The sequence below is a fragment of the Boleophthalmus pectinirostris genome, unplaced genomic scaffold (genome assembly GCF_026225935.1).
Source record: "Boleophthalmus pectinirostris isolate CB_2022bp ecotype Guang Dong unplaced genomic scaffold, ASM2622593v1 HiC_scaffold_21, whole genome shotgun sequence".
Taxonomy (NCBI): Eukaryota; Metazoa; Chordata; class Actinopteri; order Gobiiformes; family Gobiidae; genus Boleophthalmus; species Boleophthalmus pectinirostris.
The window spans coordinates 934,940-956,894 of NW_026571175.1; the positions used below are offsets into that span (position 1 = coordinate 934,940).

At 42.3% G+C, this 21,955-nt stretch overlaps 2 protein-coding genes across 2 annotated transcripts; both read left to right on the forward strand.

The window, feature by feature from the left end:
- The first annotated feature begins 116 nt into the window (after positions 1-116).
- Positions 117-10,849, forward strand: LOC110156520 (secretagogin-like). Its single transcript, XM_020920720.2, has 11 exons — positions 117-198; positions 860-930; positions 3,909-4,001; positions 5,140-5,229; positions 6,758-6,814; positions 6,991-7,068; positions 8,385-8,440; positions 8,550-8,595; positions 8,745-8,804; positions 9,043-9,111; positions 10,018-10,849. Exons 1-11 carry the CDS (start codon positions 117-119, stop codon positions 10,141-10,143), a joined length of 828 nt encoding a protein of 275 aa, XP_020776379.1. The 3' UTR covers positions 10,144-10,849.
- Positions 10,850-11,216: 367 nt separating this feature from the next.
- On the forward strand, positions 11,217-21,466 carry LOC129410132 (uncharacterized). Its single transcript, XM_055157566.1, has 4 exons — positions 11,217-11,255; positions 15,649-15,695; positions 18,721-19,614; positions 21,447-21,466. The coding sequence occupies exons 1-4, from the start codon at positions 11,233-11,235 to the stop codon at positions 21,464-21,466; spliced, it is 984 nt and encodes a 327-aa protein (XP_055013541.1). The 5' UTR covers positions 11,217-11,232.
- Positions 21,467-21,955: the final 489 nt, after the last annotated feature.

Here is a 21,955-nt window from a genome sequence, read left to right on the forward strand (position 1 = left end):
CACTATAGGCTTTACAATCAAAGGATAAGATCCTGCTTTAGTCCCGTTTTAGTCCACATTTAGTCCTGGTTTAGTTCTGGTTTAGTCCTGCATTAGTCCTGGTTTAGGTCTTGGAGATGGACAGAGTTCTGGACCGAGTCTTGGATCGTCTGGATGCAACATTGTTCCTGCAGATCTGGCAGCACTTTGATGTTCATGGTAAGACCATGTTTACTATTCAAAAATACTTGGTGCATTTTTAATGTCTTTATTTTTTGACTCTTGTTTTCTTTGTTGGTGGAAAACTGCAGTTTTGGTGGTTTCAGTTTAAAGTTTCTGTACTACACAAATCTGACTCTTACGAACTTTAAGCCATGTGATAACAATGTTCCCTCTTCAAAAACACATCTGGAGTTATGTTTTGTTTCATTCACATGTTTGAGTAACTCTGTTTACATCTCCAAAGCTCCAAATGCTCTGTTCCACCTTGTGATGTCATGAAGTGGTAGTTTTCACATTAAAAGCTCCTTTTATTTTTAGTTCATTAGAGGTTTTTAATAGGGCAGAAATCTGCCAAATGATTCTGGTGAAGATGTGTGGAGTTTAAAACACAGTGGAGCACTTCCTGTATTACCACATGACATCACAAGGTGGAACAAAGTTTTCTGTTTGAGAGAGAACTCAGCCTAAATGTGCAGAGATTGTGAGTTAAACGTGTAAATGAAACTAAACACAACTCCAGGTGTGTTTGTGACGAGGAAACAACATTTGAACAGAGATCAGAAAATAGCACCACATGGGTCCACCTTTAAAAAGCTCTTAGGACCATTTTTAGATTAAATGTTTAAGTTTTAAAAAAAAGTTCTTATCTTATTTCCAGACCAGGGCCACTTGGAGAGACAGGATCTGGAGGAGTTCTTCCGTCACATGCTGCAGAAACTGGGACTGAAGGTGAGAAAAGTGTTTGATGTGCACAGTCGATGCTTAAAGGGCCCGTCTTACAATGTTTTCTGTTGTATGTTCTAATGTCGTTTCTTCATCACAAACACTCCTGGTGTTGTGTTTTAATTCATTCACACATGTTTAACACACAAACACTCAGGCTCACTTCTTCTCTCTCTTTGTGCTTTGATTACTGGTGGGAGTAAGGAGGTGACGGAGGAGGGGGGAGGCGACGGGGGGAGTGAGGAGGTTGGTGTGGGCTGATCTGAGGCAGTGGGTGGGACAGTGCTGATGGAGGAGGTCGGGGAGAGGGACCAGGTTATGGAGGGACTTGTAGGTGATGAGGAGGACCTTAATCCGTTCATTCGTTCATTCATTTTTCAATATAAAACCAAAAATAAGAAAACGAAAAAGCAACTGTTTTCTTCATTATTTGTCTCCAAAACCAAAATGAAAAAAACAAATAATGATTCGTTTTTTCAGTTTTAGATTTTGTGTTTAAATGAAGAATGGAAAAAACGGATAACGACCATTTCCCGTTTACGTGACTTCCGTAACTGCGATGCCGAACTTTTGCACAGCATACGGACTGAACCAGGACTGATCCAGGTCCGGGACCAGAGCGGGACCAAAGCGGGACCAGGGCGGACTCCAAGCTTTGACTCAGAGTCTCCGCGGGGTCCGAGCCTCAGCTTCGAGCTCTGGCTCTGCCGTGGGCTCGGAGCCTCCGGTCTGGTCTCGGTCTCAGTCCTTCTCTGGTCCCGGCCTGGTCCCGGCCTGGTCCCGGCCTGGTCCCGGCCTGGTCCCGGTCTCAGTTCCAGTCTCAGTCCCGGTCTGGTCCCAGTCTGGTCCTGGACTGGTCCCGGTCTAGTCTTGGACCTGGATCAGTCCTGGTTCAGTCCGTCTGCGGTGCAAAAGTCCGGCATCACAGTCACGGAAGTCACGTAAACGGGAAACGGCCGTATATTGAAAAACGAATGAACGAATGCTACACGGATTGACCTTGTATCGGATGCGGGGATCCTGTGGAGATGTTTGAGGACAGAGGACAGAGGTGATGCGGTGTGTGGAGAGGGGTGTGGGTGAGGAGGCGGGGAGCAGGGTTCTGGATGTATTTCAGGTTTTGCAGGTGGGTGGAGGGGAGCGCGTACAGAAGTCTGCTGCAGTAGTCGAGTCTGGAGGTGGTGAAGGCAAGAATGAGGATTTCTGCAGCGGGCCGAGGGAGGGAGGGGCGGAGACGGGTGTTTTGGGGATGTGGCTGATGCGGGCTCTGAATGAGAGGGGGGGTGTTCGTGATGATGCCATGAATACAGAGAGTACAGAGGGGAAGGAGCTAACTATGTGGCCATCAGTGAAGACGGAGATGTTCACAGGAGTTCTGTTTTATTGTTGTTAGTTTGTGATCTGTGGTGGAGAAAATAACTGGGTTGACGGATTTGACGAAGATGTAGACCTGAGTATCACTGGCGTAACAGCGGAAGTGGACTCCATGGTGACGGATGAAATGGCCGAGGGAAAGCATGTAGATGATGAAGAGGAGGGGGCCGAGCACCGAACCCTGGGGAACATCAGTAGTGACAGGAGAGGTGTGCGATTTGGAGTTTGACTTATTTGACTTAGATCAACTTTATTGACAAAGGGAATTATCTGGACAATATTTGGAAGTTATTTGGACATTATTTGGACATGATTCAGAGTTATTTATGGAGACGAAGTGGTGACGGTCAGAGAAGTAGGAGGAGAACCAGGAGAGTGCAGGTCCGGAGATACCAATGGACTGTAGATGGTGGTGGAGGATGGTGTGGTCAATGGTGTCAAAGACCAGACTGAAATGCTTCAAATAGCTGGAAATTGAGAAGATATTGTTGAAGTTGGGTAATGACGGCACGTTCTATTATTTTTCAGAGGAGAGGGAGATTGAAAATGTGTCTGCAGTTGTCCAGGTTGTCTGGGTCCAGGCCGGGTTTTTTAAGAAGGGGTGTAACTGTGGCTGTTTTGATTGGGCGTGGTAATTCCGGTGGTTTTGGGAGCGGGGTCGTAGGTGGAGGTGGAGAGTAGGCTTGAGAATGAACAGTGACACCAGTTTTGCAAAAGAGTCGCTCGAGTTCTCTGAGCTTTCGCTCATTGATTCTACAGAAATGTTTTTCAGACCCTGTGATATTTTTGTCTTTTCTTTTTTCCTCATAAGCAGGCATTTTTGTTTTGGTACAGATGCATGTTCCTGATTGGCTAATCCACCTGTCAGTCACACCCATCTGAACTCACACACTCACACAAAGTATAGAAGTGTGTGCTCTGGAGCTCAGGAGAACGATTGTAGGTTCCACTGCAAACAGGGTTCCTACAGGTTTCTTCAAGTTTATTTCAAGTCTTTTTAAGCCCTTTTTAAGACCGTTTATTTAAAAACGTACTACCTATTTCACAGCCTATTTCATAGTGCTACTCATTTATTTCTCAAATAAAGAATCTGGAGACTAAAGACACTCAGAACTCCAGCATGACATGTGTCGCTCGGTAACATAAAACCAACGATAAAAAACAAACATAACAATAATAACAGCGTTAGTAAAGCTTTGTGTTCTGCTGAGATTTTCTTTGATTTTACGCTCTTCTGCTTCGCTTGTTTCTTGTGAAGCTGTAGTTTGTGATCTCCAGTGACGTGTTTGGAGGATTCTGACTAGGGGCTGCGTTGCGTCCTCAATTATTGGTTCCGCTGCTCTATATTTAGGCGACATTATTTAACCAAATAATGGCGGAGTTTTTTTAAGGTATTATTTCCAAATTCATAAATTCAATGCTTTAAAGACTTTTTAAGACACCGGAGGAACCCTGTGCAAAAGAAATCGACAGAATAACATTTCCTTTCCATTAATTCAAGATTCACAAAATAAATAGACTTTTCCACTGGGCTCTCTGGAAGTAAACCCTGGCACAAATCATTCAACTCTTGGCCTCGGTTCCAGCTCAGGTCTGGTCTTTTGTTTCAGAGGGAGGAGGTGACGGAGCAGAGGGTGGAGATCCTCAGGGAGAAGGTGCTGTCTGCGTTTGACCCAAAAGATGATCAGCTGCAGATCCAGGAGGTAAGGAGAGTTACAGAGGTTTGGCTTTAAACAGGGTGGACAGGCGTCCCTATTTTCCCAAGACAGTCCCAGTTTTGAGCCTGTGTCCCCTGTCCCAGCAGATTTACAAAACCAGTGATTTGTCTCAGTTTTATACAAGAAATGTCCCAGGTGTGCCTATTTTGACTAATCTGATCTAAACTATAACTAAACCAAGAAAACATCAGGTCTAAACCAGGACTAAAACTGGACTATCACAATTTTTGATAGTAATCTGATCTTCAGAGCTCTGTCCCCTGGCTTCTCTCCCACACAACTGAGGAGAGAGAAGTCAGGGACCATTATATACTCTGTCTGATGAAGTGTGATTGGATAATTGGTAAAATGGACGGTGTAATGGGCGGTAACATGGGTGGTGACAAGTCATGTGGCGTAGGGGAAACCTGGGTTGGATCTGGATGACCGGATTGAATTTTACCCTGGTTACACTCACCAACAGTAAAGATGAGAATAAATTATCATTTGTTTTGCCAAAATATACAAAACCGTGTTTCCAAATGACAAGAAAGCAAAAAAATGCAGTGACAGAAGCCCATTCGATCATGACTGACATGAGAATCCACAATGTTACTCGCTTTTTTCACTATTTTATTTATAGCAACCATCCCAACCCAAGTGTGTCCCAGTTTAGAATTTTGAAAATCTGGTCACCCTGGATTTAAGCCATAGACTATACATTTCTCTGGACACAACTAACCCACTACTGCCAAGTTCTAAACAGGAAGTGAGCATGGACGCACTTCCGCCTCCATTGACTCACTTTCTATTGAAAAAGCGTGGCTGCTGTCAGGCTCCCCATTAAATCAAGATCTGAACATTAATAACAGACTAGTCAGGCGTCTTCTTTCCCTGTAGTCGTTCCTGCTGGCCTTAGCAACAGATTTAATTGACAGTGTTACTAAGCGGCCGCCCCCTGCTAAACGGGCGGTGAGAGCGGGAGGGGCGTTACCTAAACAGCCTCGCTCCTGATTGGCTCTAATCTACTGTTTCATACAGTCTGTGGTTTAAACATGAATTTGAGGGAGACTCCACTGCTCCAGGCCTGGACTTTGACTGACAGGTGTATTTGACTGACAGGTGTAATGACTCTGTGTCACAGGTGGCGGCGCTGTTGCTTCCTGAGGATGAGAACTTTCTGCTTCTGTTCAGACGAGAGACGCCTCTGAACAACAGCGTGGAGTTTATGAGGGTCAGACTCTTTAATACTTTTAAAACACTTAAAGTACTTTGAAATATATGACATTACAGAGGAGGTGTTACGCAAAATGTACTTTTCTCCATAAATATACAAAAACATGATACAAAACTGCAGCAACTGGACAAACCTGATGTGATGTGCAGGAGTTTCATCAGTAGGATGCACACTGACAGTTTTGTATAGTGCTCTGAAGGGGGAGCATGGATAGAGTGTCCAGATGTCCCTTTTCCCCTGGGACAGTTCCAGTTTTGAGCCTGTGTCCCCTGTCCCAGCAGTTTTATCCAAAACCAGTGATTTGTCCCAGCTTTATACAAGAAATGTCCCAGGTGTCCCTATTTTTGACCAGATGTTGAGGTAAAATACAGAAAAGCTGCTTTGTTAGTCAGGAATGGGTCAAGTGCAGAACAATTTTCATTAAAGGTTGTATAGAGGATTTTTTTAAGGGAAGAGAAATACAGCGACAGTCCTTGTGCGCATTCAGAATTACTGTTGAATTGACCTGTCTAGAAGTAATTCAGTTTTTAGACGCTTCATCTGCTTCGGTCGCGCCATCGCTGGACGAGATCTCCAAGAATCACCTCAGTTTGGCTTTGCTCCTTTTCCCCTTCTCTTCTTCTTTCAGTGACCTCAAAAACTGACTTTCTTTTGCGGCGAACCGGTCGTGGATTCTCGTCCGCCGTCGCGACAAACTTTGTGCGAAATGCGAGGAAGTGACAGTTTGAAAAAGCCTCTAAGAACCACCGCGTAAACCACATAATCCCCGCGCTCCGATGAGTCAGTTACACTAGGGAGTTTGATTGACAACCTAACAGCCAATAGAAAATGAGGGAGCCTCGTTTTCTATTGGCTGATGTTTATCTGGCCTCACTACGTCCACAGTTGATAGATTTTCATTATTTTTTTTTTGGTCATCATAATTACAAAGCTGCTGCGTCTCAGTAATGGTATTTTAATCTTTCACTGACAATTTGAAACAAAAAAAAATCCTCCATACAACCTTTAATTACACACTCATTTCACAATTGTATTATTACCAAACACCAAAATACTGGGATGTCCCCGTGTCACAGTACATTTTTTTGGAAATTCAAACTACCCGTGTTCTGACAGGGCATTGACTACTTTCACAGAAGTTAGATTTTGTAGGCTTGTTTTTACTATTTTCACAACAGAAACTTTTTAAAATGTTTAAATCTTCAAAGCACCAAATAGAACTATAAGCGCCCTTATAGTTCAATGAAGGGAGTGAGAGCGTCAAAAAGTAAGTGACATTTATAAAACATGAGATTAACATGGTGAACTAAATATGTTATGTGTTAGCAGTTAATGCCCACACAAGCCAAATACCCCATATCCTGCATCCTGTATTAAGTCTATGTAGAGTACAAAGTACCGGCAGAGGACGCAAGAACTCCCTCTGCAGGTACCATGTGGAGTGAAGCGATTTCAGCACACTCATATTTTTGACTCTTAATCACTTAAATCACTTGTTGTAGAAAGTTGTTTTTGTGTTTTTCAGATTTGGAGAAACTACGACCAGGACAGCAGCGGCTTCATCTCTGCGCTTGAGCTCAAGGTGTGAGAGAGACCATTTATTATGTCACTTCTAAACTCTTTTCCCTTACTCTGGGGTTAAAGGTCACTCTGGGGTACAGGTCACTCTGAGGTTAAAGGCCACTCTGGGGTTAAAGGTCATTGGAGTTTTTTTTTCTCTCTCACAGTGACATCTCTCTCATTTTTTTCTCCCGGCAGGGCTTCCTTCAGGACCTGTTTGTGCAGCACAGGAAGTCCATCAGCGCCGACAAACTGGACCAGTACACCGTCTCCATGGTAACAGTACACACCATCTCCATGGTAACAGTACACACAAGTCTCCATGGTTACATTACAGATTACAGTCACGGTACATTCCAGTCACTCTACAGTCACGTTGTTACTGTCACATTACATTACAGTCACATTACTGTCATGTTACATTACAATCACATCTATGTCACGTTACTGTCACGTTATATTACTGTCACGCAGCAGTCACGTTACATTACTGTCACGTTACATTACTGTCACGTTACATAACTGTCACGTTACATAACTGTCACGTTAGTAACGTAACTTCTGCGTGACTGTAATGTAATGTGACAGTACCGCAGAATTAACGTTACAGCCACGCTGCAGTCACGTTACATTACAATCACATTTCTGTCACGTTACATTACAGTCACGCTGCAGTCACGTTACATTACAATCACATTTCTGTCACGTTACATTACAGTTATTTCTGTCATGTTACATTACATTCACATAACAGTCACGTTACATTACAGTCACGCTGCAGTCACGTTACATCACAGTCACATCACAGTCACGTTACAGTCATGTTACAGTCAAGTTACATTACAGTCACGTTCCAGTGACATTATAATACAATTACATTACCGTGACGATAGTTGCTTTACAATAGTTATGTTACATTACCATTATATTACGTTGTAGTTATGTTACAGTCATGTTACATTACAGTTACGTTACAGTGGCATTGCAATTGTTACATTACAGTTATGTTACATAACCGTTATGTTACATTATTGTTATGTTACATTGTAGTTACATTACACTTACATCACAGTTACGTTACATTACAGTCACGTTACATATCTTGGTCTTAAGTCTCCTCCCCAAAGAAAAAAGTTTATTCAATTAAATATTCACTTGGAGAAACAATTTGTATGAAATCTCAAAGCACCATTTATTCACTCCACAGCTGCCTTGGGGCAGACTGACAGAAGCCAGGAAGCCAATCTGCACCACCTCCAACAGCACGCACACACTCATACTAGACAAAGTGGGTAAAATGTCTTGCCTAAGGACACAACAGTTTATGCCACAGGCGCCCCATCCAAGTAAGAAGAGATCAGACCAGATCAGGCTTTGATAAGGAGGTTTGAATTTAGGCTCTTTCACCTGCCCCTGTCTCACCTGTCCCTGTCTCACCTGTCCCTGTCTCACCTGTCCCCTGTCTCACCTGTCCCTGTCTCACCTGTCCCTGTCTCACCTGCCCCTGTCTCACCTGTCCCTGTCTCACCTGTCCCTGTCTCACCTGTCCCTGTCTCACCTGTTGACGGTTCACTCCTGGTTGTGTGTTTTAGATGAAGATGTTTGACAAAAACAGAGACGGGCGCTTGGACCTGGAAGAACTGGCCAGGTAAATTTTAGGTCTGGGCTCACCTGGAACCAGGCCTGGTCCAGTCCAAGTTTAGTCCTGGCCCAGTCCTGGTCCAATCCTGCTGTAACTCTCTCTTGTGACTCTGCAGGATCCTGGCAATGAAGGAGAACTTCCTGCTACGCTTCCAGATGGACGTAGGTACCTCTGCTCCATATAAGTTCAGTTCTGGTTAAGTCCTGGTTAAGTCCTGGTTTAGTCCTGGTTTAGTCCTGGTTCAGTCCTGGTTTAATCCTGGTTCAGTCCTGGTTCGGTCCTAGTTTAGTCCTAGTTTTTTGTGTTTCAGGGCTGCAGTCTGGAGGATCGTAGGAGAGACTTTGAGAAGATCTTTGCTCATTATGATGTGGTGAGCCAGGGTTTGTTTGTCTCTGACTTTTGTTGTGCTTTTGAGCAGGACACTTCCTCTAAAGTTAGCATAGCACCTTTAGTATTTTGAGCTGTTTAATCTTTGGTTGTATTGTTTGTGTCTGTGCTTCGTGTAAGCACCATGATGGTGCGTTGAGCTTCTTGCACATGTTTTCCAATGTGCTTTTTGGCAAATAAACCAAATAACAGTGAAATTACTCTGGTTGTGTTGTTCTCAGAGCGGGACTGGAGCTCTGGAGGGACCCGAAGTGGACGGTTTTGTTAAGGACATGATGGAACTTGTCAAGGTAAAAGTCCTGGTTCAGTCTGGTTGTACACATTTGGAATAGCGCTCCCTGAAAAAGCCCGGGAAAAGTTGGAACGTCCAGATGAATATTTAAAGTGTCGCAACATGTGTCACAAACTAAATAATGTGTGTTTGTGTGAAAATCTGCTCATGTACATGTGCCTGCGCTGCCATGTCGGTTCTAGTTTATTTGACCTTAGACTGTATGAAAGTGTGACGTGACCCACAGAGCTCGGCTTCAAATGCAGCTCATTGAGGCTGGCGGTTAAAGGGGTTAATCTGAAACCCAGTTCCATATTTGGAATTCTCACTGCCACTGTCATAGCAACCAAAGAACCAATCAGGAGCAAGGCTGTTGAAAGTAATGCACTACCATGGATTTATAATAAAAACTAATATAATAAAAGCCTCACCCCTCGGTCCCGGCTCCAGACAGACTAGTGGCCACTCCAGATACTGCAGCTCTGGGAGTTTGAGCCCACAGAGCGCAATGCATTTTGGGAATTCAAGCTGCCCGTGTTCTGACAGAGCATCTGACTTTCACACATGTCGGATTTTATAGGACACTTTTCTATTTTCACAACATAAACTTTAAAAGCTTTAAACACAAATAATAATAATAATAATAATAATAATAATAATGATAATAATAATAATAATAATAATAATAATTCTAGTGACATTGTGCATGAGAGAAATGATTGCACAGATGCATTATGGTTATCTTGTCAACAAGGAGGAATCACCTGATGGCCTCACTTCCGTCAGTCTGTCCCAGGGCAGCTGTGGCTCACCCCCAGAGCGTGTGGATGTGACAGGAGTGCTGTGAAGTGCTCTGGGGGGCTTGACAGGTGCTGTATAAGTCCAGTGTATTATTCCATGATGTAACACAGTGTGTCTGTTTCAGCCCAGTATCAGCGGGTTGGAACTGGATGGTTTCCGGAAGCTCCTCTTGAATCACTGCGACTTGAACCGAGACGGAAAAATCCAGAAGAATGAACTTGCCCTGTGTCTGGGAATAAAACTGTCCTAACACCTGCTCCTGTCTGCTCCTCTGACTTTGCTCCTCTGCTCCTTTTGCTCCTCTGGCTCTTCTTCTCTGCTTCTCTTGCTCTTGTCCTGCTCCTCTGGTTTCTCTCCACTGGTTCTGCTCCTCTTCTCCTCTGGTTCATCTCCTCTGGTTCTGCTTCTCTGGTTCTGCTCCTCTGGTTCAGCTTCTCTGGTTCTGCACCTCTGATTCTGCTCCTCTTGTTCTGCTCCTCTGATTCTGCTCCTCTTGTTCTGCTCCTCTGGTTCTGCTTCTCTGATTCTGCTCCTCTGATTCTGCTCCTCTTGTTCTGCTCCTCTGATTCTGCTCCTCTGATTCTGCTTCTCTGATTCTGCTTCTCTGGTTCCTCTTCTCTGGTTCTGCTCCTCTGCATGAAGATAATCCTTTGCTCTAAAACAAATTGAAATTGTGGAAAAAACAGAATTGTGTGGTAGCATGACAACAAAGTTAGTGTCATGAGAAGGATTTAGACTTGGTTAGTCCTGGTTTAGTCTTGTTAGTTCCAGTTTAGCTCTGGTTTAATCCTGATTTAGTCTGTCTTTTCCAGCATTATTCCTTCTTTAGTCCTGGTTTAATCCTGGTTTAGTCCCAGGTTAAACCCGGTTTAGCCCTGGTATGGTCCTGATTTAGTCCCATGGAGTTTAGTCCTGGTTTAGTCCTGATTCAGTGGTTCAGTTCTGATTTAGCTGAGGTTTCACCCAATTTTTTATTTTATTTTTTTTACACTAGATTTTGCATGTAACACAACTTGGTGAACTTATTTGTATTTTATTAGTAAATTGTAAAAGTTAAATGCAGTTTTGTGTGAAAGAACAATAAAGAAACATTAAAATAAAAATTGTGTGTGTGTTTTTTGTTCATTTTGTTTTTTACATTTCTACAGTATTTGAAACATAAACAGCCTCGTGTTAATGAGCTCTGACAGACTTCACCTGAGCATGGTAGGCTGCGCTCTGATTGGTCTATTCAGAGACAGGTGAGCTGTGATTGGTCTGTTCAGAGCCAAACGTTATAAATCTCTGTGGTTAGCCCCGCCTCCTGTCTGTTGATCAGTTTTTGGGTGGAGGTCGTCCCATGGGTGTGGAGGTCAAACTCAGGTGAGAGATTGAAAGAGTGTTTAGAGTCATGTTATGTTTTATTGTCTTTTTTATTTCTAATGAACAGAGCACAAAAGAAGCAAATAACATGAGTTTTATTGATTCTTTGTAGAAGAGGTGGGGACATGCAGGTTGTGACTGAGGCAACATTCACACTGAACCTGAAGTGACTCAGATCTGATTATTTGACCATTTATGCACAGCGGCGAGGACTTTTTTTTTAAGGACTTTTTTTTTTGTAGGGGGACGCGATTCATGACTGAACCAGGACTGAATCAGGTCTGAACCAGGTCTAAACAAGGTCTAAACCAGGACTACACCAGGTCTAAACCAGGTCTAAACCAGGACTACACCAGGTCTAAACCAGGACTGAACCAGGACTAAACCAGGATTAAACTGGTTCAGTCCTGGTTTAGACCTGTTTTAGTCCTGGTTCAGTCCTGGTCTCTCATGTCTCAGGCCTCTATAGGACAGTAGTGCAGATTTCATGAGCCTATGCAGGTTGTTTTTTAAGTTATAGCTATTTTATATTTGTTATTTTTTATATCTCACGTCGGGAGAAGTGTGTGGACGGCGTAACCCTCTGTACCACGCCCTCTACGCCCCTGCCTATGTGACCTGTATCTGATCTTTTAATGACAGTCTGAATGACACAGATTAATTTTTGTCAAATGTGTGCCAGGACACTTGGACATGTGCTCCTAAAACCCAAACATATCTGATCTTTTGACATGTGACTTCAGTCTGAAGGTCAGCTCACACCTACACATTATGACAACACAGTAACAAGCCCAACACCAACCATGTTTTCTCAATATAATAGGCCGTCGAAGACGTGTTTCCTCCTGTGAGAGTGGTATAAGTAGGCACTCACAAATGTCCTTCTGGTCAGATGAAAATTGTGTGTGACTCTGTGAGAGAAGCAGTGGAGCACAGATCAATCCCTCCACTATGTGACTCTGCAAAGACGCGTTTCTTTCTACAGATGTTGCTGCCACTGCCCCACAAAACTCCACGGCCAAAAACCTCATCCTTCTCCTTAAAACAAATCATTTGTTCATGTTCTGGCTCTGGTACGACAGCAGCTTTAAAATCTCCAGGTGCTCGATTCCGTGTCCATGTTTATGCAACTTCCGTAAACACTGTGTGTGACGTTGTTGTGTCCTCTAATGCTCATGCAGGACACTTTTGGGGCGTTCACACTACAAATCACATTTCACTGGAAATGTGAACGACCTTGCAAAAAAAAAAAATAAAAAAATAAATAAAAAAACAGATTTCACAAACAAACTCTGCAGTCTGAAAATAGCCTCAAGACTTGAGTCAGTATTTTGAGACTCAGTTTGATAAAATTGGATTCAGACTCGAGACTTGACTTGGACTTGAGGCCTGTGGCTTGAGGTGACTTGATGCTTCTCACATTTTTCTGGACAGTTGATTGACTCAGTGCTTAATTATACTGGAACAAACAGGATCATGTCCCTTCCACTTCTTTGTTAGTCAAGGGTGTAGGTTTGCGTGGGGACGGTGGGGACATGTCACAACCAGGACAACATAGTCCCCACCAATATTTTACGTTTTATTTTAATAAACAATAATATACATTTATTCTGATACTTTTCTAAACTGAATAGTATTAATTTAACAACTTTAGTTCACTTTTTGTTTTTCAGACATTGAGATGTATTCAGTGATATGACGACAGGGTTACACCTGCCACTGTTTCACTGGCTGCAGCAGAGTGATACAGTAAACAGTATGAGTGAAGACACTGCACCAAACTTTGAAAAACTTTTCAAAAGGAACTTACTCAGCTTCATCTTCAATTAAACTTGTCTTATAATGAGTCACCAGATAAAGAGCGACTATCAGCACAAGTGCACCTCCCAAACAGAGAGCTGCTCATGCTCTGTTAACAACCCGACTCTACTGACAATATCCCAGAAATGTACGGACATGAACTCACAAATATCTCATCACCAACAAGAAAAGGGAAATCTGCACAAACTTCTACATCTCGGTTTTCTGCTAAACAATCATCTTAAAAGGCAATGGACACAAACTGCAATGGACCAAACCTCCGCCCTTGTTATTCGTTAACAGGGATGTGATGCTGTTCTAGTGAATGTCACTGGTGGATAAATCTGAGTCAGTTCTGACATCTGTTGTAAATGTGTTCCATTGCAACATAAAGGAAAATATGGGATGCTCGAGAATGCTCAATGTTTATTTTGTTAGCTTAAGAAAACCATAAGTAAGCAATCCTAGTCTGAACTGAATGCCATTTTTGCCGTGACGAGTCTGAACGTGCCCGAGTTTGTGTTTGGATCTCCAGTTTAACAGGCCGTTCCATTGACTTCCTCGAGGTGGAGGTCTGTTTTTTCTGAGTCCCGAGTACAAGAGAACGCAGCATAACAGTAACTGAAATATTCTGATACGTATCTGTAAATGCTTTACAGTAAAACTGCGGCTCTCACAGTAAATGAGGTTATAAATAATCTCCTTTTTTTAAATCATTGTTTTGTTGCAGCAACAGATGAATTAGAAACTTGAAGGCATGTTAGAATGCTGTTACCTCGTCAGAAACACAAGCTTCCTGGAGATGTTTAGTCTGATTCACACATTTGAGTAACACTTTGTCAGTCCTTATCAGTCTTTATCTCCAAACCTCAACATGCTCTGATCCATCAGAAGAGAAAATAACATAATAAAGCAAAAAACAAAAACAAAGCTAGAAATGTAAACAATATAAATTAGGTGAAATATAGTTTTATTTTCACTGTTTTATAAATCTGTTTTTCTGTGGTGTTTACACAGTTCTCATTAGTTTGTTTATATGTATATATTGTTATATGCAACACTTTTGTTGATTTGAAGCAGACCCAGGCCCTTCTTTTTCTTCTAAATTCTAGTGATTTTTTTTTTTTTTACCTCAATCTTACATGTTTCTAAATGTATTGGTCAAGAGTAGAAGTGTGGGACATCAGTGTAGACCAGGAGTCTCCAGCCTGTAGTTTGGGAACTACCAGCTCTCCACCTCCTTCCAAGTAGTTTACCAAGGGATTTCTGAATTATACATATTTGCCACGTTTATGTGAGAGCTTTAATTCTGAATAAAAATAATTAAGTTCTAAATGAAATGAATTCCGATTTAATAAGATCATGTAAACATTTAATTCCTAATGAAAATGATTATTCAAAATTAAACTTAATTCCAAAGTAAGTAGGTGGTTTATTCCGAATGAATTTATTTCTGGATCATGTAAATGTTTATTCTTCTTAAAAATAATTCTGGAATGACTGCAGAAAAAGTTTGGATGGTGTTTGTGTCCGTGGCGTAACAACAAACCGAGATGAGCCGGTAGCAGCTGAAGTGTGTGTCTCTGTCCAATCAGAACCTTCCCCTCCCCCAGACGCTCAGTCACATTACATAAAGACCATTTAACCAGTTTTACATCTAAACCTCAATTTGGAATTATTATTTCCATGTAAACGCCAAGGAGAACATTTTAGTTCCAAACAATTTAATTCAGAACAATTCATTTGGAATAAAAAAACCCAAAGATCCTGTAAACATGGCCACTGTGCTCAATCACTCAAATTATCAATATTATTACAACTACTGTCTCACCATTGTGCTGTTACATCACGTAGATGCATCATTTCTTGCACCCTCTAAAAGTGGGAGCTCACTTGTATTTGTTTTTGTAAAGGTAGTTCACCAAAGGAAGAAGGCTGGAGACCCCTGGAGTAGACCCTTCCTACACAACTGGAAATGAAGATAAAAAAATATATATACCGTATTTTCTGGGCTATTAGATGCGCTCTTAAGCCTCCAACCCCATCAAAAAATGACTGCGCCCCACAATCCAGAGCCACTCAGGTGTTCCAGCACGACTTCAGTAAACTACAAAGCCGCACCACCCACAGAACACACAAACACACACGGAGCAGACAGCGACCGCACAGAGAAACACACCCACAGACACACTCATCACTCCACGCCGACGAGGAACGGAACAGAGGAATGGACCGAAAAAGCCACGAGTGCAATGTGCCACTTCTAGACACGACTGAACAACTGAGTCACTGCGAACACGCCGACAATCCGTTGGTCCCAGACAGCACCCTCCCTACACGCCACAACTGAACAAAGCCCAGAGTCACCGTGAACGAACAAACAAACAAAACCACTCACCCATCACACTGTTGTGTTTCCTTTAAAGTCCCACGCGGTTTATTTGTGAAAAAAGCTCGAAAATAGACCATTTAATGACAGTGCGTCTTATAATCCAGAGCACCTAATAGTGCGGAAAATACAGTAAACTAAAAAAACTGTGAAATGCTGAAGTGTGGATTTGAAATAAATTCCACTTTTTTTGTTTTGTTCCAGGCTGCTCCTTCTCCTCTCAGCTCTGGCCTGCGCTCCTCTGCTCACAGGTAAGGCAGCTGCTAAAGCCACAGTGTGGAACCTCCAGAAACTTTTACTGTCAGAGAATCAGGAAGTGTGCAGTTAGCATGTTAGTTGACCCCCGTGGCTCATTATGCTATAATTTGCACATTTTAAATCACAATATTGATCTAAAACCACTTCATAAAAGAAACAAGTGCACTGACTTCTGTGTTACAAAACTGTGGTGTCCAGTGGGAGCTGACGTGGCCGTAAACGTCATGACGACAAAGCTCTGCAGACTGTGGTCCTCCTCTGGAGAACTGCACGTCACACTAGAGCAGAGGCGTTTTGTCCTTTTGGTCAAAATGACAATTTGACACTGCCAAATTCTACGTGGATCACAGATTAAGAAAATACAATTGAAGTACAGAGCAGGTAAATGCTCTACAAAGGCAAAGAGTTTAACTCTCCAGAGAGTGATTTCAAAGTTTCTGTTTAGTTCAGAAAAAGTAAAATAGGCTCCCAAAATGTGACAACTAGTTGCTATAATGAAGAAATATTTGTATGTGAAAAATATTGAGCTCAAAATTAACCTTTGACCTTCTTTGTCAGTTCCTGTTCCTGAGTTTTGGATTTCCTGTTTAGTGTTGATCAGGATCGTGCAGCGACACTTTTTCACCACAGTGAAACAGTTTAACACAAGTGACTTTGCAGTAGAGTGGGTACAGTATGAAGAAATACACACAAGTTTAAATGAATACAAAAGTTTTATTTATTGAATGTTCATTCAATAAATAATTAAGACCCTGTGCCGAGGAGACCAGAGGTTAGATTTTAAAGGGATAGTTCGGATTTTTTGACATAAATCTGTATGGCATCCCCGTCATCAGTGTTGTGCATCCACACCGACTTACCCCCGAAAGCGTCTGGTGAGCCCAGATACTGGCCCGTTTTGGTGCTGAGGAAAGTAGTTCGGCAAGTTGTGTGGGGACTGTATAATAAAGCGTCTCAGAGCAATATGTGTTCAAAAGAGTGATACATTTGCATCACAAAACCATCGTCCTCTAAAAAGTCAGCCCTCATAATCGCTTGGCGCTATTTTCTCTCTGTACGTACGACTGCGTGCGGCCGCCAGGTGACAGCCGCGCACGGATCCATCACTTTCTGCAGTTGTTTGTCAGTGTTTACATGCACAGACGCCGCCACGCGAGAGAGCTAACGAGAGAGCTAACGAGAGAGCTAACGAGAGAGCTAACGAGAGAGCTAACGAGAGAGCTAACGAGAGAGCTAACGAGAGAGCTAACGAGAGAGCTAACGAGAGAGCTAACGAGAGAGCTAACGAGAGAGCTAACGTGAGAGCTAGAGCCATAAGTATATAAGTTTGTATAAGATACATAAGAATATATCTAAAAAATGGAGCGAACTCTTGATTCTCCAGGCTGTAACAACAAAAATCTGTCTGAATCTCCACACACGTCACTGTTTTCCTGTCACGGACTTTGTGCTGAGGAAACTTTCGCTTCTTGCCTTAAATCTTCAACGTGGAAACCAAACCAGGTAAGAACGAAGAAATGCCGCTATGTTTACAAGACGACAGGTTCAAGAATCAGCTGTAACGCTGTGTGCAGTAAATCACTCAGTGTCATATCGCCAGTGAAGCTTCTACAAAACATAACTTTATAAGTCGACTGTTATTACTAGTCTAAATGTCTCGTACACTGTTGGCAGCAGCGACGTGGACGTGTGGATGATTCATGTTTCTATTAGTCGTCCATGCTTCAGTCACAGTGTCGACTCTATGTTCACTGTATACGAGTTTCTAAATGACGTGATGGTGATTGGTCTCTCTTCTCTCTCTGCTCGTTCTAACTCCATCTGGTGAAATTCTTCATCAGTATATTCGGGTTCACAAAGATCTCCCCTTGTCTTTGTGGTAAAGGCAAAGTCTTTATTGTCGGTGTCATAATCAGACATGTTGTCGCTAACATTCTGAGCAGTAAACAAAGTGAACCAGGCTCATATACTTATGGCTCTAGCTCTCTCGTTAGCTCTCTTGCTGTTATTTCTGTTTTTAAACAAAATCTTAAAACATACCTTTTTACTAAAGCCTTTTGTTAATTGTATTTTATTCTTGTTTTATCTTATAAATTCCTGCACTGGTTTTAGCTTGATCCACTGTTTCTGATGCACCTTTTTACTCATTGTTTTTACCTGTAGCACTTTGAGATTATTTTATGTAAAGTGCAATATAAATAAAATGTATTATTATTATTCTTGCGTCGCGGCGGTCTGCACATGTAAACACTGCCGAACAACTGAAGAAACAGATGGATCCGTGCACGGCTGTCACCTGGCGGCCGCGCGCAGTGGTACGTACGGAGAGAAAATAGCGCCAAGCGATTATGAGGGCTGACTTTTTAGAGGACGATGGTTTTGTGATGCAAATGTATCACTCTTTTGAACACAGATTGTTTTGAGAAGAAAAACGCTTTATTATACAGTCCCCACACAACTTGCCGAACTACTTTCCTCAGCACCAAAACCGGCCAGTATCTCGGCTCACCAGACGCTTTCGGGGGGTAAGTTGGTGTGGATGCACAACACTGATGACGGGGATGACACACAGATTTATGTCAAAAAATCCGAACTATCCCTTTAAAATAAAATATATTTATGAACTAAATCACACACAAAAAAAACACACTGTTGTCTTTGGATCATGAGACACAAATAAGGAGTCGTGCAGAGAACAGGAACTGACAAATAAGGTCAAAGGTTAATTTTTAGCTCAATATGATAAAGGAGCTCTCAAATACAAACAAAATGACATGAACTCAGTTTTGACCAAACACGTTACGGCGTTTCGCCTTTGTAGAGCAGTACTGGTGTCAGTGAAAACTGGTGGATCGGTAAAATGACGTGTTAAAATAAGTGATTAAAGATTGCTCAAGATCACTCTGTGCATGTTTGCGTTAGTAAATGATGAGAGGAAACCACCATAACATGGTTAAAGCTCTGAGAAGGTGATTTTGGAGAATGTGTCTGATTCATCTGATGCACCTCTTCCTGTAGGGGGCGCTGGTGTGATGCCACAAACTCCTGTGGTGTCCAGTGGAGGGACACAGATGCTGCCGTCACAGTCGAAACCAACGCAGGAAAATACAAACATCAACTTTGAGCAAAAACCTGATGATCCACCAAAACAAGTGAATGTCTCCAAGAACCGTCAAAGTCTAATCTGGTCTGGTCTTCAACATCCAGCCAATAATGCACAGTCCGATTTGAGATTCAAACAGTTACATTCATTACAGAACCTGTCTCTAAAACAACTTTCAAATCTTTCCATCGCAAAAGACCCAGATGCCCCGGAAATGCAGACAGCCAAGATTGTATTGCCCAAACCAAATTTTCACAACAATCTAAATACGAGTCAATTGAAGCCACTGTTTGTTGAAAAGCAAGTGTCCAGCCCGTCTCCTGTATCATCCAATATTGGAGTTTCTAATCCAAAATCGCAGCCATTGGAGTCTGAAACACCCGCCTTCCCGAGTGGACTAGTTCACGTTCAAAATGGAGAACTTCAGTCTCAGACAATTGTCTATGATGCAAGAAATCAACAAACACCAAATGAGTCTCAAGAATCAAGAAATTATGAGACCAGTTCTTCAAGAGACCAATATTTTAAACACGGAAAACCAAGCTCTCAGAATCAAAAAAACACAGGACCATCTTCTCAAACAAGTGAGCAAAACCTATGGGACAAATCTTTGAACAAGCAAGAACTTCTCCCTCAAGATGTTCCCATGACGACAAAATCACAACCAACCAGAGAACGACAGCTATTTCAAACAATGAGTCTTCAAAGCAGCGGCAGCGCAGGTAGACAGGACCAAAGCTATGAAGCAAAACAAACTCCTCCCAGGTTCATCACGGTGCCTCCACTCGGGAAAGATCACGTCGTCTCTGGTAAAGTGTTTTTTAGTCGATCACAAAATGGTGGTAAGTCTCAAAGTTTATCCCAGAATAAGCTTCAAGAACCTTCTCTGAAACAAACCAAGCCATCCAAAAACGCTGTTCTACCATCAGGATTAGACTCAAGCACCGTTAAGGAAGGTTATAGCCAAGAAATGACCTTAAAGCCAGTTACAGTTCCAATTAAAACTACAGTCGGTCTCCCATCTCGGTTACAGTCAAGTTACTCTGTTGAGCAATTACAGCCGAATTTTGCTGCTTTAACCTTTTCACAGCAAAACATCTCACAAACCAGCTTCAATCAGCCACAATCGAACTTCAAAATCCACCAAAAAGAACCAAAAGAAGTTGATTTTGCACAATTCAGAAACCAATTTGGACAAAACTTTCTAAACTTTCTTTCCAAACTAGAACCTCAAATGCAACCTCAAAAATCACAAAATTACCAGGTATTCAACCCACAAAATTCAGAAATTCTACTTTCAAGATCTCAAATGAGCTACACCAATCCAACATTTTACTTTCATTCTAATCAACTTTCACAGAGTAACCCATCAAATTTCTTTCCTAGTTCACCCGAGGAGTCCTGGAGTTTGGAATCTTCAAATTCATGGGAAAACATGGCACAAAGTCTTCCTTCGTCTCAGGGTTCTACACAAGAGTCCAGGGTCCAACCAGGAAATGCAAACTCGAACTTTAACTACAGAAGAGGAACTCTGCTTTCCACAAAGCAACAACCGTCTTTGTTTAATCTAAAACCATTTGGGAGTCAGTCTAACCGCCAGTTCGCCCCCATTCCAAATCCTCAGGTCCCACTTTCTGATCGTCTTTCAGGGCTGCAGTGGTTAGGACGTCCTGGGGCACCTCCACCACAGAGGGATAACATGGATTCTGAGCATTTCGGAAAGTCTCAAAAGGTTGTTGGTTTGAATCTGTACTCAAACTTTCATAATCCTCATGGCTTGTATGTTCAAAAACCATTCCAAATGTCCAATACTCCATACGACAGGCAACAAGTTTTGCAAAATCTATTTCAAAATCGCAATCCAGGTTACAGATTTTACCAAAATTCTCCAAGATTTGTTCAAACTCCTATCTCTCCTAGTGCCTCTTTGCAGAAATCACCACAACTTGGTTCATTTTCCAGACAGAACCAGAACTCCCAGAACCAAGGCGTGTTTCTGAGGCTCCACAGCCCAGCCTCGGTGCACTTTTCTGGGCATCAAACACTGCCTCTGCGCCCTAAACATCCCTGGAACCAAAACATCGGCGCTGGTTCTATTTCACACAAACATAGAGTCTACACAAAACCACAAAAGTACCCCAGCTCTGGGCTCAGATCCTGGGATCGAAGTCAGATGCCCTTGCTGTGGGACTGGACACGAGCGTGAGTGTGAGTGATTAAAATGTGTTTACAATCTCATGATTGTTCTTTTGTCTTTTATTTTCAGATCCTGAGAAATAGTTCTGATTAAACCATGAGTCAGGAACACGCTGATATTGCTAAGATCATGAATTTTGGGAGTTCCCAAACTGTTGAGAGTCCATCTTGTTCAGTTTTAGTTGACTTGCCTGTGACAGACTGACCAATCACAGCTGTGTGGTTTGGGCAGAGTCAGCACCAAAAGAACCAAAACAGACGTGGGAGAGCAGACAGACGTCCTTCAGCCTGTTCATACAGACTATTTAGTGTGTGAAAAATGTGCAGAGAGAAGCTCTTTGTGCATTTGTGGAGGGAAAGATGTCCTCTTGTTGTGCTGTAGTGACACTTTGACCAATCAGAGTGAAGTATCTGAACACTCTGGTCGTTGGTTCTGATCTTCCAGTGAGAATCGCCCCACACTGATGAAGACTCTGTTCAGAGGGACACACATCAGTCTGAGAGTCTGACTATCACATCATCACCAGCCTCATGCGCCTGACGATTAAAGGTGACCTTGTCCCTGACCCTGTCAGCTGTCAGGTGTTTCTGTGTTGGTTTTTACTTGAGAAAATGCTGTAAAATGAATAGATTATATTTTACATTCTGTTTTCTCTGTATCTGTTTTATACAATAATTTAAAATCAGACACAGGGACTTTTAAGATGTTTGAAGCTGGTCAGTGGTGGTAAAAGTGAACACGTGTATAATAATCATGATGTCTGTTGTATGTTAACGTCTGTCTCCCTACAGGTCTGTCCAACAACACCCAGAGACAAAGGAGACATGGACTTGTTTAAATAAAATGAGCCACTTCTGCTTCATTTCTGTTCACTTCTGACTTTTATTCTGTATTTGTGCAGCGAACATAAGTGAACATAAGTGTTATAAAAGTAGATTTTTATCCATGCAAAA

Bases quoted from the DNA above. Each gene is read 5' to 3' on its own strand.
- LOC110156520 (XM_020920720.2), top strand. From the start codon at position 117: ATGGACAGAGTTCTGGACCGAGTCTTGGATCGTCTGGATGCAACATTG. The intron at 4,002-5,139 runs GTAAGGAGAGTT...TCTGTGTCACAG, and splicing joins ATCAGCTGCAGATCCAGGAG to GTGGCGGCGCTGTTGCTTCC. The intron at 8,596-8,744 runs GTAGGTACCTCT...TTTGTGTTTCAG, and splicing joins TGCTACGCTTCCAGATGGAC to GGCTGCAGTCTGGAGGATCG.
- LOC129410132 (XM_055157566.1), top strand. From the start codon at position 11,233: ATGGGTGTGGAGGTCAAACTCAG. The intron at 15,696-18,720 runs GTAAGGCAGCTG...CTCTTCCTGTAG, and splicing joins CTGCGCTCCTCTGCTCACAG to GGGGCGCTGGTGTGATGCCA. The intron at 19,615-21,446 runs GTAAAGTGTTTT...CTGATCTTCCAG, and splicing joins GAAAGATCACGTCGTCTCTG to TGAGAATCGCCCCACACTGA.